This window comes from Oreochromis aureus, linkage group 9 (genome assembly GCF_013358895.1).
Source record: "Oreochromis aureus strain Israel breed Guangdong linkage group 9, ZZ_aureus, whole genome shotgun sequence".
NCBI classification, from domain to species: domain Eukaryota; kingdom Metazoa; phylum Chordata; class Actinopteri; order Cichliformes; family Cichlidae; genus Oreochromis; species Oreochromis aureus.
Genome location: NC_052950.1, coordinates 23,585,968 through 23,603,026, shown reverse-complemented (window position 1 = coordinate 23,603,026; position 17,059 = coordinate 23,585,968). Strand labels below are relative to the sequence as shown.

Below are 17,059 nucleotides of genomic sequence, written 5' to 3'. Positions count from 1 at the left end.
CTGTGGAGTGGATGTCCATCACGCAGCTCTAACTTCAAACAGGATTATTCAGGACTGGTTACTTGTCCTGATAATTTGAATTTCTTTCTTTAGAAGTGTTTAAGGAATATTTTGTTGGAGTCGTACTTTGAGAAAGGGTCTTTAAGTCATCTTTAAAGCCTCGACTTGGTCTTCTGAGATTAAAACGCTGTCATAAGCAGAATGTTGCTGCAGTAACTACAAAGGTACCTTGATAAAACATGTAGTTTGTCTATCTTCTCTGTAAAGGTGTACAGTATTTCTGTCTATGCAACATCACAACAAGTCCTATTAATACCCATTCTAGCTACTCCACCAATCAAACTTTCTTTTAGCCCACATGCTGTGAGGTGAACAACGGTTTGATTTAAAAGTATCGTCCTCAATGTTGTTTGGTGCACGACTAGATTTAAAGACGGATGGTTTATATGATCATTAAACAGGACGGATCTGACAGCACGACTCTTGGTACATGACCTCAGCTCTTGCTATTTATCCTCAGAAGACATAATCCTGTCAAATCCTTTTTGCTAGTGGATAAACTTAAAGCCACACTTTGTATGCTTTAAATGGCAACAAGAGGAACCTGCAAAAGTGATCTAAGGTTTAACATCCAGATGTCTCGTCACCAATTCCAGTTAGAACATTCACGTCTATAAAATCATCTGTTTTTGTTTTATTTCAAAAAGGAAAAAAAGATAGAAGCACATAATGGAAACACTGAGTCCTAATTTCACTCCATATAACTTTAACACGCTGTTGTTTGAGCACTGGAATTCTGGCATATCTTCACCTGACATACAGAAAAAGGAATTCGATTGGAGCGTCACAATTCCCCCTGTAGTTTCGTGAACCCCGTTTAGAGAGCTTTGTATATATATGTCTTTGGCAAAAAGGTGAGATGATTAATGTTTCCAGTGGAGCCATTCATCTCAGCCCTAATGACAGATTTTTGGTCAGAAAATGTGTGAAAAACACAAATCCATTTGGTGCATCATTATTGTTTTATTGATTCAACACACATTCAATGAACACATTTTGTAACCACTGTAGTACATTTTTGATGTCAGATGAGCTTGTTATTGCTGGGGTTTTAATGGAAAATTGCTAGTTTTGTTTGTAATGACCATTACATTAGTTAGGAAGTCACACTGTCATTACAGTAAAAGGCAGCGTTTCATTTCGTTCCATTATTTGCAGCAGAATGCAAATCATGGTGGGATTTGGTACCATAATTCATGCATAAATGGTGCATGTTTTGATCTTTTGATCTGATTTGAATGTTTATCCAATAAACATGATGTGTTTGCTTGCGCTGTTTGTACATATTTGTAACAACATGACAGTGAATATTTGTATGGATTAAATACTGAATGTTTTAAAGACATTTTATAGCTGTATTTGTTGTTTGTAAAGTGTAATAGAGGAACATATTATGTGATTTCCGCTTTTTAATTTTCTTTGAACATAATTAAGAATCCCCGACGTGTCTAAAAATGTACACAGCATATATTTATTTCCCTTCTCTACATATTATAAAGTGCGTCTCTGAATGAGCGCTCTATGATGTCAAAAGGGACAAGAACCAGTCTTCACTCGTGGCTTAGAGCCTCAGCTTTTTAAATACCAAACAACCAGCAGCAGCCTGCCACTCTTACTCTAACTTTAGAAATGTCTCGGCCACAAGCAAAGCAAGCTAAATGTTCTGTTGTTGGCTACAAGGACAAAAACAAGAGTTTCCCTGCACTTGCAGCATCCGAGGAACTGAAAACCCAGTAGATTCGTTTTAGGATTTAAAGGCAGCTTTATCAAATCTACAGGAAAATCATTAGTATTTGTATGTTGTGTGGCTAAAGTTATCATTAGCTTTGATGGTAAGCCCAGATTTATGTGATAATAAAAGCAGTGACCAGAGGCAAACAGACGAATGTTTAGACTGATTTAAAACCATTAAATAACTGGGAGTGATTTACTGTGCTTTCATGTTGCTGTTTGGACTTCACTGCAACCTAAGCTCTGTTTGGTTCTCTCCTATTATCTGTGTTCACTGCACAGCTGTATTTAAATAAATAAATAAAAAACTAAATTAAAAAACAGCTATCTACATTTCCACTTTTTCTGTTCCTGGTGCCAAACAATGTAATGAGTATGAAATTGTGATTGACACGCTGCACATTAACTACATGTTAACCACCAATTAACTTGCAAGCCACTTTTCAAGCTGTCAGTCTGCACTGGAACAATGATGTTTTTAAAGCTATGATGTAATCTGACAAAATCTCTTCGCACAAAGGGTTAAAGACTGTGGCTGTGTTGTGATTCTGGCTATTTTTACTCTTTAAAGGATCAAAGGAGGAGAACATTAGAAGCAATACTGTATCACTGTCTGTGTTAGCTGCCCTTTGATCAAATGCATCTCCTGCTGCTATTAACTGCTATTTACTGGAGGTGGTTTGCATTTGAAACTATGGAAAGGGGAATAGGACATTTGTAAAAGGGCAAAAGAACAAGGGAGTTTCAGAAAAGCTAAAAAGAAGAATGTTTCTTTTTTAAGGAAATAAAATACTCGCATTATCTTGCTAAAAATGGAGAATGAAGCATCCTCCTCACTTGTTTAATAATTATTTAATACATGCTAATATAAGATTTTATGTATCATTTAAACCAGAAGTGCTCACATCATTCTTCAGTCCAACATCAACACTCAAACGTTTACAGTCTGGTGTGGCTGCATTTAAACTCCGGTTCTTTTTCCTTTCGACAGCTACACTCAGATGTGGACAAAGGAGATGGCAAGGTGAAGTACGTGCTCTCTGGTGAGGGTGCCACCTCCATCTTCACCATTGATGAGAACACGGGAGACATCCATGCCACAAAGCGGCTTGATCGAGAGGCTCAGGCTTACTACACCCTTCAAGCTCAAGCTGTAGACCGACTCACCAATTTGCCTGTGGAACCCAAATCTGAATTTGTGGTCAAAGTCCAGGACATCAATGACAATGAGCCCAAATTTCCTGATGGACCATATCTGGCAGGAGTACCAGAGATGTCACCCTTAGGTAAGTTACTCTAGTTCTTTTACACATAATCGATTGAAGGTTAATAACCAAAGTGTTAAAAGTGATATAACATTGTAAGTAAGAATTGTAAAGTAAGTTAAAAGTGGTCACCTATTAATGCACTGTGCTTATTTTTTGTGAACAGTGTGATAGTTTTGGTTCTCCTGAAGACCCACAAGAGCTAATTATCTGTACACCTGAGTGGAGTCTATGAAAAATTCACATCATGTGGAAAAGAAAAACCTGTATATTGGATGAACTATTATTCATCCCAGCACTACCATAACCAAACAAGTCATTTTCCCCCCTCTCCGCACACTCTTCAAGTCTCTTTCTCTTACTCTTGCTTTCTCTTTGACTTGTCCTTGCTCCAACATCTGCCTTTGATAATTTTCCACCTCACTGAATTCGTCTTCATCTCTCCCAGTGTTTAGGTCGTGAGGGGTGGGTGGAGGGGGGGGATTTGGAACGTGTGCAATATTAATTTGAGTCCAGCATGTTCAGTTTGTAAGACTGACTACATACTAATCATACCGAATATAATTTAACCAGTATGAAGCCCTTCTTGTTCATGGGCTCCACATCAAATGAGATCCAGGTTAAATTACCTTGATTTGGGAATACCTTGGCCAGAGCGCACAGGTCTGTTGGCTTCTTTCTCCTTTTCTGCTGTGATCCTGATGAATAAGGTCATGGATGCCTCGCTGTTCATTTTTTAAAGCTTCAAAAAGCAGGATGATGCACAAAGATTAAGAAACTAAAACCATTTCTCTTCAGCCACTCAGTAAAGCTTGCCTTTATTTTTATATATTCCATAGGTATCATGTAGCGCTAATACCAGCAGGTTTTAGCATAAACAAAATAAAGAGTCAACTCATCACAAATGGTTATATGTAGAACCTGACAGTCATGATATCATGTTAATTAATCAGTGAAAACTTTTTGATTAAAACCAAAAATGAAAAAACTCATCAATCCATCAGCATAAATCTTCTGGGAACCATGGATCTCTGTACTAATCTGTGTCGCACATTAAGACAATTTTTACTGATTTGTGACGCATCAGAGAGTAACCACTGCTGATATCACCGATCCTTCTGGGATTTAGGGATGTCTTGATCAGGTTTTATTGAAATACAACTAATAACTAGTGATGCTAGAAGCACAAGATTTTAAAAGCTAGAAAAAGGCTGCACATACTATCAAGCCCCTCCCCACTCCCGATCCATTACCTTTTTCCTCTTCAATGCTGACTTTTTTCCAGTCCTGTACATTTACAAGACGAATAGTAATTGAGAATTGACTCCCTTGAATCTCATGGGAATGCCACAGAATTCCTGTAACCCCCACAGGATATCTGAAAAAAAGTGTGCTTCTACAGAACAGCTGACCAACTACAGTAGTCTGCAGATTAACAGACTGGCATTGCTATATCTAAAGCAAGCACAGGTAAAAACATTATACTGCACAATAATACCTCTCCTAAGGACTCAGCAATTGATATTCTATTGATCACATTAGCATTTATTGCAACAGGTATTCCTTTTATCTGTTTAAAAAACACTCCTTGAGGGCGCTATCATATCAGCCCCTGTCTGTAAGCTGTGTGGTCAAGATTTCCTTCAAGGTTTCAGACAGGTCCTGCTCAGGTTCAAAATGCAAGTAAATGCAAATGAGTGGCAACAACATCCTGAGGCCATTCATCTTAGCAGGTGTATTAGGAATGCAGTAAGAAAAAGTGACCTCCATAAAAATTATCTAATGTCTAGAGCATGCCTGGTTTATACTCACCTAAAATAAAAAAATAATAAAAAAATAATAATAAATAAAATTAATATTCAGGATATTTAGGATTTAGGATATTTTTAGGGCTTGTTTTATTTCAGATATTAACATATTCACATATGCCAAAACAGACCTCTAGGCTTAGAAATGTTGATGAGTGACTCATGTTTGAAAACTAACTCAGGCAAACTTAAGGTCTGAATCAGGCTTGAAGGCCAAAGGCATTTTTTCCACAAATTGGACTCAGAGTTCATTGCAGCCAGTAACTCCCAGTACCTCCCTGCTGAAAATTTCTCTGAAAAACATCTGATCCTGATGAATACATTTTTGCACAGCCATTACTTTGGCAATTCACTGTGGCAACACGGCATCCCGAGCAGCACAGACACCCTTAGCTTCCTCCAGCTCCACCTAGGGGTTCCCAAGGCACTCCAAGGCATGCTGGGAGCTGTGGTCTAATCACAAGTGAGCTGTGAGTGCTGGGATGGAGACAGAAATGAACCTGGGTGTCAGAAGACTGAAAAGGTGACCTGAGCTTTTCAGTTGATTAAAAATTACAAACGCAAAGTTTGACACGATTTTATGCCTAAAGTGTAAAAAGTCATTTTATGTCAAATTAATTACACAATCTACACAACCTGTAACTGCTCAAGAATGTCTTGGCCAAAGACTATCCACTTTTTTCAGTCAGTAAATTAAATGTAAAATTCACAATAAAACACCATAAACCCATTTTAGTATCATTGCTACCAAAAGGGTATAATGGAGTGGCGGATTGTGACCTTTTTTTCCAGAGAAAATTGAGAAAATTCTGTACGTAATTAAAAAGAGTGAGCATCACACACTGGGTAGCATCACTGAAACGCTGTCAAGGCTGTAAGTAGGAGTGTTATTGTGCAAGCTGTAACTGCAGGCAGGTGGGCGAGAAAGCTCTGGGTTTGAATGCATTGTTTTTTAATATGTAGAGGGCACGTTTCAGTTAAAACATGAGGTTAGATGGTTCGTTAAATCTGCAATGAATTGTGCTTTTGGCCACTCAGGGTCACTTTTTACGCTGATATGATTGTATACTTATACACAATCAGCTTGTGCTAGCATTTGTGCACAGTAGAGTTTTTAGAGTGTTTTCTTTTTTTTCTCTCTTTTTGGAAGTTCACAGTGTTCAAATTATGCAATTAAAACTGTGAATGAAGCACAGCAGTAAGCTTGTAGGCCAGATAAGCAAAATAATGAGCTGAAAGAAGCTAAACAGGAACATGGAGCTGTGGGACGCTCTGGTGATAGCACTTTGTGGATTGATCACCTGGTTCGAGAACCGTTTCACGTATGCTTTGCTGTATGTGATTGATATGTGATTTTTATAGTTTTTACCTCGAGCAGTACATAGACAGCTGTGCAAACTCAATGCTGGTTAGGATCACCTCAGTGCTTCAAACATGCTTGTTGTCATGCAAATGTAAATTAGAAAAAAAAACAAAGGCTATTTCCAGAGTGTTCAAAGTCAAAATGGAAATTTCAGAAGGCATACAGTGGCACCGGGAGCCGTTCCAAGGGAGGCTCTGCTTTGCTTACAGCACAGGCACAGAGATCTCCGAAGGATTACACAGCTGACTGTCAATGGGGGGTACAGAGCTCAGGCTTAAGGAACCAGAGGATTATAGTACGAGGGCTTTGACTCTCGTGTCCAACCGGTGATAACAGCAACTTACTAGAAGGATGTGTTCACACCAGAATCGGTGAGCTGCACGTTCCACCCGAGCACTATTTACTCTGCCAGCTCCCGTGAAGGTCTTCATCACGAGTTACGAGAACAACAGGAGAATAATGCTTTGCCTCCCTTTTGTAAATATCTGCTCAAAGCAATTATCAATGCAGTAAAGAACGGGAAAGGGCGAAGCACCTCTTGTCTTCAATAATTCCTTTATAGATGTCTTTAAATCATTAATGGTCACAGCTTTGCACCGCTGATGAATGGGTTCAATTTAGAGGAAATCATGAATTTAATTAATTAAAGTAATTAGAAGCAGTGCTCGTCCATGCACAGTGTGACCCTGTGGCCTGAGGATCTCTCAGGGCTTTTGTCTTAATCATGGCTGGGATGTCAAATAAAAGACAAGAGAGCTTGAGGACAGTTGGAGGTGTGACAATCGTGAGGCCTGGCTCTCTCCCGCTGCACAGCGAAAGGCCAAAGGAGCCGTTTGAGGGCTCATTACAAGCATAGAGAATGTAATGTCACCCCAAGGCCACAGCTCTTGAATTTACTACTCACCAGTCCTATATCCAGCTGTCACAGTTCCTGTCGAATTCACGAGAGCAGAGATCAAGGATGGAATAGTCATTTTAATTCTTGAAATGAAAAAGGTGCTGCGGTTTAAGGAAAGTTTTTTTTTTTCTTTCTTTTTTTTTGTCACTGCGAGTGGAAGTGTTTAATTGTGTGGTAAAAATATTCAGAGGTACACACGCTTAATCTTTGTTAACTACAATGCAGCATATCTGTCATAATAACTATTTTTACAAAGCTCTTAATGTTCACTTTTAGTTGACAGTGACAGTGTGTAAATTTGACACTATGTTAATTATTTAACTGAGAAGTGTATCACATTATTTTTTTTTGTTCTTCCCAGTAACACATATTAAGCAGGCAAAATATTAGAAACACCTCTGAATATAACACAGTCTCGTAAAATATAATAAAAAGGTGAAGACAATATCCAGAAAGCTGGACACATTAAAAACATGGTCGATATTATGGTTGTGCAGCTGTAGAGAGAATGTATTTGCTTCCTAACAGTGTTAAAACATGCATAGAAATCAGCAGGCACTCGGTAACTTTCTTTTAAAGTCTTGTAACTCATTTTTGCTTTTGTAGTTAGGAATAAATGTGAACCGAACTCTAATCAATAATCCCCGCTCATCTGAAACAGTGGGGAGCAGGTGTGAATGTGCATGAATACAATCAACTTAATCAACTGCGGCAGCTTTGAGTACTCATGGAGGCATTGCAAAACGATTGGGCTTTAATGAAACATTTTAATATTGATTCTTCTAATATCCTGTATGTACTTTCACATCGCAGAATTGGTTCTGATGGGTTTTTTTCACCTTTTTGAGTTAAATAAAAGTATATTTATATTCCTAAGACGGTCCTTCATTTGTACTAATGCAAAAGTTCCAACACACGTTTTGGGTCACTGTCAAACCTTTGCATTGTGTGCGCGCAATCGGAAAGTGGATATTGCACTTGACAGTTGTTTGCAACCTGTACATGCAAGTGTCTGAAGAATATTGGTCTCCGCTCCAGATTAAGCACGCCGCATTTATTTTCATTACTGGCAGATGACAGTTGCACACCGAGAATACGGAATTGATTAGGAAACTTGTTTTGTACACAGCTGCAGGGGATAAATAACAAGGGGGAAGATCTGATCCATCACGTCGATGAAGATGGACAAATATTGAAAGGACACTGACAGGGGAAATTGAGTAGCAGACGACAGCCTGGTGGAGCTGAAAGAATCTGTTAAAATTTTCAGGGTGTTCATCGTTTTTTTTTCTCCTTCTCTCTGACATCCAGCTCACCCAGATGATATTACCTTTCATACTGACATTATTGTTAGAACAGGATGTTTGGTGGACTCGCAGGGCAAACAAGCTGTGGAAAACATCTGAAAAAAAGAGGAAACTTTAAAAGCGCTCCACGCGAGTCCATATTGAAAGTTAATTTACGGCGTCGTCCACCACACCCTCTGTGAAGTGTTTTTAACTATCATCCTGTAATAAAGATTCAGACGTTGCCTGAGTTCTCTTTCATACAGTCATCCTTTGACCTTGGTGTTTTAAACTACCTGTAATATAACCTGTCATGACTAAGAGGTGATGATATAATCTAGGTGTCCTTCTACAACCAGTCTGGTGATAACTTCTCCAGCTTCACCAAGCTTTTTTTTTTTACTGTTATATTGTTCACATCCAGGGCCAGAGCCTGTTAATTCAGCTTTATGGCCAGAATGGGGGACTCTAATCTTCAATTTCCGTGATCACTTCATTCTGTAAAAGCCTGTAAAATACATCTCATGTTAGAAAGTGAGATTTTTATTAGGATGTTTGCTTCAAAGTAAAATATCACCAACTTGTAAGACAGCACTTTCTGTTTGCCACAATACAGGCTTTGCCAGATATGTTCAGCTAGCCATTAAAGTGAAATATTCAAGCATCAACTAGCTATTCATGTGACAAACTGAAAAAAAGCTACACTTGTGGAGAATGGTGTTTTTTCAAGGTTATTTTAACAATTTCTATTCTTGATGATTTCACCACTGCCAAGTGTGAGACTGCTGTAGGCGTCAGCTTTAAGACCAACGCTGACGTATAGTCTAACAGCGAAAAATAGCCTGAACCGTAAAGGTTGTTTTTGGTAATTTCACAATTTATTAAATGCCTTTTCCTCTCCATTATCAAATGGATATCAATTTTTCAGCATAAAATGACTTTGCCTGAAAAAAAAAATAATCTGTGCCCATTTAATGAGCCCAGTTGGAACAACAGGGTTCATTTATACCATAATGAATGACCTATTGAAATTGATTGGCACTGATTGTCGCTGATTATGTTTTCTCTGTGAAATCTTCAGACGCTTTTCTGCTTTACCTCCCGAGCCACGGCTTTCAGCTCAAGTCACATCAACCCCGTTCAGTGGGAACATTTAAAGAAAAGTGCACAAGGAGTCGTGTCTGATGTCTTCTCGTTTGCCTTAGAGGAAGTGTGGGAGAGGACAATACTGTACTGCAGAAACAACAGTTGTCAGTTGTCAGCAGAGTTCACAGTTGAGTTTGAAAACAAATGTCCTTCTTGTAGGCTGAACGGAAGTTTGGGGATTTGAGGAGGGCAAATTCTGGGCTCTGTTACAAAGTGAGGCTGTATGTCTGGGTGTTTATAACTTTATCTGCAAAACTCCACTGGATAGTGTAAGGTTTTTTGTTGTTTTTTTAAGAATCACAGTCAGAAAATGCAACTTTTATAACACGCCGAGTTAAGATTCTCTACCCATATCAAACCTTAGCTACAGTTTTTACACAAAGTGAATGCAACAGGATTCACAACAACAAAAAAATAACAAGAAAACTCGTAAATATTGTTCATGACTGTGAATAAATTGTGGGGTTATTGTGCAGGAGCATAATCACATATTGCATATGCATGCTGCAGCATGTAGGCCTAAGCACAGATGTACAAAGTCAGTCAAATTTCAAATAAGAAGTGTAACTTACTTTTTGTATAACTTCTGGCAATTGCTTTGCTCAAACCTGGGGTTTTACAGATAAACAAGCATCTGTTACTCAACATTCGAGTCTTAGCCAAACAGGTTCACATAATGCTGATTGAGCCTGTCAGCTACAGGTTAATCTCTCTGTATTTCACTGTATGTCAGAGCTTTAAATCTCACGTCAGTCGTGAAATTTCAGCACTGACACAGCGATAGCCACCATGCAACAAGGTCACCTATCGCATGTGTCCTCTAGTTAGACTGCAAAGTAGTATATTAAGAACAACTTCATGTCCATTATGTCCACAACCGGTCTTGAATGGAGCATAGGAATTTGACATAAATCCTCCAGAAACTGTTGTAAAATTCTTTAATGTACTAGGTGTCATTGAATCCTAATTAGTACCACAGAGAGGTACAGTGCCTTCCAATGACATTGCTGCAGGACGACTTTAAAATCCTTTCTAAAGCAAAAAAAAAGTTGCAGTTTTTGGATTGCTGTGGGATGATGTGAATAGTAATTTAGCTTTGTCTTTTTTGATGGGGTGAAGTGCCTCTTTAACATGCACAGATGGGTTGCAGACCCCATTTGGCTGATGAATTAGAACAGATTGAAGTTACCAGGAAAGATGCTGCTAACTGATCTGCACCAGGCAAACTGAGAAAAAAAAATGGCACTGAAATGATCTCTACAGGCTTGGAGTTACACTTTAATCTTGCTGCAGCATCCCTGCAAATTATGGAAATAATTAAGAGTGTCATTTGTTTTGCATGCTTTGTGGCAAGAGCCAGTCAGATCAGGACCTTCTCACCACCATTACCCCCCCTCCCCCCACACACAACTCCCTTCAAACTGAGTTGGTCACAGGGCTGTTGATATGATGACTGTTTCCACATTTAGCTCTGTTTGACTTGGCTTCTTGATGTTGTCTTGGAAACTAATGAAGGGCTGTCTGCTCACAGGAACCATGGTAGTGCAAGTGGTAGCCACAGACGCAGATGACCCAACATACGGGAACAGTGCCAGGGTGGTTTACAGCATCGAACATGGACATCCGTATTTCTCAGTGGAGCCAAAGACAGGTAGGAACAGACAAAATCCGTGAATTAATCCTGCTGGTTTGCATTTGTTTTAAAGATATTGCTACTATGCATCATTTAATGAAGCTTTTTCTCTTAATATATAAAATAATCTGTCAAAGTTGAAACCGTTTTCATATTTCTGTAGGCAATGTCATGCACCATGCATCATTTTTTAACTGCATTTATATCAAAAGTGAGGGAAGAGTTGGTGAGCTGTTTGCCTACACAGCTCAGCCACTGTCAGTCAAATGTGAGCAAACAACAACCACACAAACCTGATAACCAAATGTATTTTTATATTCAACTCCAGTTTTTATTTATTTATCCATGAATAATTCTGTACTACCAATAATACTTCACTCATGTGGCTTTGAACTCCTACAACGCTGTCAGAGTCAAGACTGACAATTTAAAAACCTAATCAGAATTAATGATGTAAAATCAGAGATGTGTTGTCTTTTTTTAGTCAATGCATTCTTCTTCCCTGTCAAAACCTGAATTTGGTCACATGTTCATGTGTGTTATGCTGTAGCGGCTAATGAAGCCTTACCGTCAAGTGAGTTTTTATTTATTTGTGTTGTTTTTTTGCTTTCTCATTTTTTTTTGTTTTTCCTTGATGAATGTATCTAAATTTAGATTTCAAAGTCTGTGTTATGTAAAGCACAATGATTCTGTCACCAAATCAGATACACTTGTTCTTCCTTATTTTTGTAATTTTCACAAAACAGTGGCCACTTTGCCCACATGAAACATTCACTTTTCCAAAGCTCTGTCTCTCTTTAAAGAAAATTTGACTGAAAGCTAATTGATGAGGATCAAGAGCATCAAATGTTTCTTTTAAAGGTGATTTGCTAAGTTTGTTCCTTATAAATTATTGAAAAACCTTTAAATAAACTTTCAGGGCATATTTGTAATTATTAGTAAACAGGGGCAGAGAACATGTGTGGAGAGATGGCAGGGAGCAGTTAATATATGCTGTATGCACTTTATTGTTATACTTACCTTACTATACTTAAATCTTGAGACACCCTTCATTTTGTTTGATATTTTGCCAGAGAAGTGGTAAATAGGTTTACTGAAGTGCAAATATACAACAAACAGTATATAAGGCACAAACAGAGTTTATACAACTCTAATGACCTTCAGCACAGTCTGCACTCTTTTAGTTTACTTGTAGTTTCTTTAAGTAGTTTTCAGGAATAGTTCTCCAGGCTTCTTGAAGGACATTCAGAGCTCTTCTTTTAATGTTGGCTGCCTTTTGTTCAGTTCTCTGTACAGATGATCTCATATTTCTTTAGTAATGTTGACGTCCAGGCTCTGGGGAGACCAGTCCATGACTAATCGTGTTCCATTATCAGTATGTGTTTACTGCACTGATATTGTCATTGCTAGTCTGAAAAATGAAGCTGTCGTCGATTAAATGTTTTCCAGATGGTATTACGTCACAGTAATACAGTATTATATGTAATACCATACCCGATGATACCTTTCTTTCATAATTTAATCAGTTTTGGCAAGATCTCCAAACACCACTGGCTGAACTGCAGCCCCAAACCATAAAAGAGCATCTACTATGATGGCTATAGACACTGACTGTTGTACACTCACTCTCCTGACCTGATCTGTATATATTTACAAAAAGGTGAACTAAAAATTTGAATTCATAACTCCAAAGACCCGTTACCACTGATTTTCAGTCCAGTTCTTGACAGTCACCTTTCCACTGAGACCATTTCTGGTGAGGCTTCAGTGAAGAGTAAGTAGGTGGATCAATCAAAGGGTCAGATGTATCTCTCAAGTCTTTGCTTCTTTTTTTTCCAATTTCTAAGGACATGAGATCCAGTTTATACCGTTTATCTGCTGTAAATAGTTTTTTAGGTGTGCCACTTTTTTGGTACTCCACTAGTCCAGTTTCCGCAAATTGTTTAAGGAGAGTTTCACACCATGCCGAGATATGCCAAGTTTTCAGCTAATAGCTCTTTGGAAATAGCGTGTTGGTGCAAAAAGGCTGTTTTTTAGCCCGTCAAGTTTGGCATTTTTTTGTAGATTCAACTAGAGAAATGAGAACAAATTATGTGTTTTTGCGACAGGCTGCTGGTAACAAAGTGCCTAAAGATACAATTTAAAATTGGTTCTTTTCCAAGTTGTCTGTTATGTGAAGCATTAAAACCCCAGAGTGTGTTATATAACAGTGTGTGTTATTTCTCCTGAATTTGACTTTGTATAAAGAAAATGAGTGTTGAAGGATTCTATACACCTGATTTTAGTACCTAGATACATGTTTGCAAGTTTTGCCACTTGTTATAATAAAAGTAACAGCACTCAAAATAAAAATAAAAAACATTTTAAAATTCTGAGAAAATGGATAAAGTAGCTTGAACCATAAGATGTGAGATAGTATGGTGACTTGTGGGGCATTTTATCCTGGGAAAGTGCAGCGGCAGCCCTCGCTACATCTTCATCGCTGGCTCATTAGCCACTGCCCTGCCGAGGCTCAGCTACTTCATGCAAAGCACTCTTGCAAGAAAACAGGAAAATATGGGCCATCCAGTAATATAGGCCTCATCCTCTGCTTCAAGAGCAACACATACACACATGCTACAATTTTATGAATGTAGTTCTAATTCATGAACTGCTGAAAGCCACTGCAATGCAGAGATTTCTGTCACTTATTTTTCACACTCGGTCAGACACAGAAATAAGAGAGATGCTCAACAAAACAAACTCCGCTGTGACCTGTAAGGTTCACTGTAAACATTCAATAAACCTAACCACCGGAAGAAAATGGAACGCTCCAGAAAAAATGAATGCATATCGCAAAAAAGGAAATAACTTCACACTGTGTTGGCATTATTGATGTGATGTCTTTGGAGGAAAATATGTTGTGTGCATCAAAATTCATCAGCACATTTAGCTGTGAAGCCTGCACAGTATCGCAGAATATCCATGTTGTTTTTCACTTTCTGGAGACCTTCAACTAATGAAGCCTCCTGCTGAAGCTTTCATTAGAGAATATTTCCATGTTACCATGTTTTCGGGTGAACATTTACATGTTTTATACACTCCAAATGAAAAAAGGAAAAGGAAAAAGTCCCTCATTGATACTCTAAGCTCCAGCAGTTCCTCTGGGACTTCTCTGAAGCTGGGAATCTTTGATTATAAGTGGATTTTCTCATGTTGCTTAGAAGCTAAAACTTCTGTGAGCTAATTAATGTGTTAAAATGCTGTGATCACCTTCCCTCTAGATGAGTTTATTTAAGAACTTCTTGAATATGTATTTAAGTATTTTCTTAGTTCCTTACTGGTGGCATCCATAAATAAATGAATATGCTGTGTGTTTTGAATGCATTATTTCAAATTTAGTAGTGAGCGGCACAGCTTTCAATTTTAATAGGCACTTTAAAGTAGTTGACACAGTGTAAGTAATCCCTCAGGTATAGTCTCAACATTAAAAATGTTTTGATGAATTGCAACAACCTCATTGTCTCATTCGATTACATTGACACATTGCCAAAAAATAAGTTTAGTTACAATTTCTGGATCAAACATGCATGTAAAGCTATAAGAATAAAAATGCAAGTTAAATAAATCTAAAATGAATATCGATTATTGCCCATCTATCCATGTTCTTACAGAATTTAGGGTCACGGGGGAGGGGATGCATGCTTACGTTCACAGCTATAGCCGATTTAGAATCACGAATTAACCTAACGTACAGGTCTTTGCACTGTAGGAGAAAGTCAGGGTACATGAAGAGTACAAGTGCAAGAACATGGGACAACATGCAAACTCAGTCAGCTGATAGTTTGAAAATAGAAGCTGCAAGGCAACAGCACTAACCACTGGTACACCATACTGGCAGCACTAACCACTGGTACACCATACTGGCAGCACTGAGTATTGTTTCTCGAATAATCATATAGCCTACATTAAATATTACCTTCTTTTATATCTGATTTAAGAAGATTGATGTAGCTAATATGTCTTCATGACGTTTTTTTTTATTTTAAGCCAGATGTTACAATAAAACCTTGCCTAGCTAGCTTTGTTAGCATGTTGCATCTTTAAATGACTGTAATATTGAATGGTATGCTAATTTTGGCTAGCAAGAAACTTAAAACACGCTTACTAGAAACGTTAAAGCTGGCTGTGGACCAACTGATCCTTAACTCTGTAACATTTTAAACCAACAACTGAAACAAATGAGTTACATAAATATTGATTAACAACTGTTATGCATAAAACCTGTAGCTAATAAATCCCCCAGAAAATCTGTAGCTGTGGCCTCTCGAGCAGAGTGATTTTCCAAGCTTAATTCATAGTGATTTTCATATTAATAGTCAGTTTAAGTGCAGTATTCATTTGTGATTTACCTCCGTTTTATGTCCTCTAACTCCTGACAAAAATGCCAAGGCTAATGCCAGTGTTGCTCAGCTACTTGCTGACACTGGCTTTCTGTGTGTATTCGTATTGCAGGTTTTTAAAGTTTTTTCACTAAAAACATCTGAACTGTGAAGTTGTCTGACTCTGAACTCGAAATTGCTGTTAGGACAACATAAATAAAGAAGAAAGCTATATTCACAAGTACCTGCCAAGTGATTTTTAGGTTTAAGCATGAAAAGTTGCTTATTGCAGCTTTAAGCATAAAACTTAAAGAACAGAGAGCACACAGATAAATCCCAGGTTGGTACTCTTTCTGTAGGACAATGGCTGGTTCATTAAGCTGTCAAACAAGCATACACACACATAAGCACATACACCAAAATGTGCAGTCAGATACAGCCCTTGGGCCCCTGCCAGCACCTTGCCTTTCTGCTGCCCATCTCTGTCTGACCACGACTGATTATACTTGGCTCTCTTTTCATTCCCGCAGAAGGTGATTGGATCTCACGGTTATGAGATGCAATATTGGTGTCAGAATGGAATAGCGTGGATGGCCCTCAGAGAGGTGCGACTCCATGTGGGACTGGATGCAAGGAAGCATGAAGACATGTTCTCTTGTTTGACAGGGGTAACCTTAATAACAGCAGAGTGGAAAAAGATGACTTATAAAACTGTAACCTGTGTGTCAAGGGGGAAATCCTGCACTCTTTTATAGCAGCATTGTTGGTGTCTAGAAGTCTCTGTTGGTTTATTGAACTTTCTTGATGCCCCCCCCCCCTTATCTTCCTCCCTGAAAGAGTACAAAACACACAACTGTAATTGAGAGAAATATTAGGAAGTGCTCAGTTGACTACCTTCATCTTCATCTTCATTTAGCTACCTTTCAAGAAGAACTATCTTGGGGAAATAAAAATTCATGCTGCTAAAAAATGCTCAGCTTGTTTACTGTAAAAAACAATCCTGCTGTGTCATCAGCTTTCAAAACTCTACAAGCTATTTACCACGTTGTATTTATCGTGTGCATTTGTGGGTTCCCTTTGATTTATCGCTGCATAAATTTCTGCATTTATCTCCTCGATTGCTCTTATCCGTCAAAAAAATATGTTTTACATAAAGTGACTTGTCTGACTTCTTGTTCGTAAAGAACTTGTGAAAAGTAGATTGATTTATCATGTACTGCCCTGCAGAAATATTTAAAGCTGGCACAGAACTGATGAAAATTTGACCACTTCGCCTGTGGCTGTTCAACGATCTTTGACAAAGTTCGCAAGAATACTTGTACACATCGATGGCTCTTGAATGAGACTTCGTGAGGCCTATGCCAATTAAAGTGAGAGCACACAAGTGATGTTCAGACAGTGCATCTGCCCCATAAAACCCTCATTATTCCCATATCATGTTTTTTTCCCTTTTTATAATCTAAGCTCAGTGACCAGATCCCATACTTTCACAGCCTCGGCTGATGATT

The 17,059-nt window shown here is 38.3% G+C and overlaps 1 protein-coding gene across 1 annotated transcript in view; it reads left to right on the top strand.

Moving 5' to 3' along the window:
* Positions 1–17,059, top strand: part of LOC116329634 (cadherin-7-like) — a 108,271-nt gene that overhangs the window by 39,020 nt on the left and 52,192 nt on the right. The window contains exons 3-4 of the mRNA XM_039617023.1: positions 2,783–3,077; positions 11,089–11,208. Of these exons, the coding sequence (XP_039472957.1) occupies positions 2,783–3,077; positions 11,089–11,208 (415 nt within the window). The remainder of the gene's footprint in view (positions 1–2,782; positions 3,078–11,088; positions 11,209–17,059) is intronic.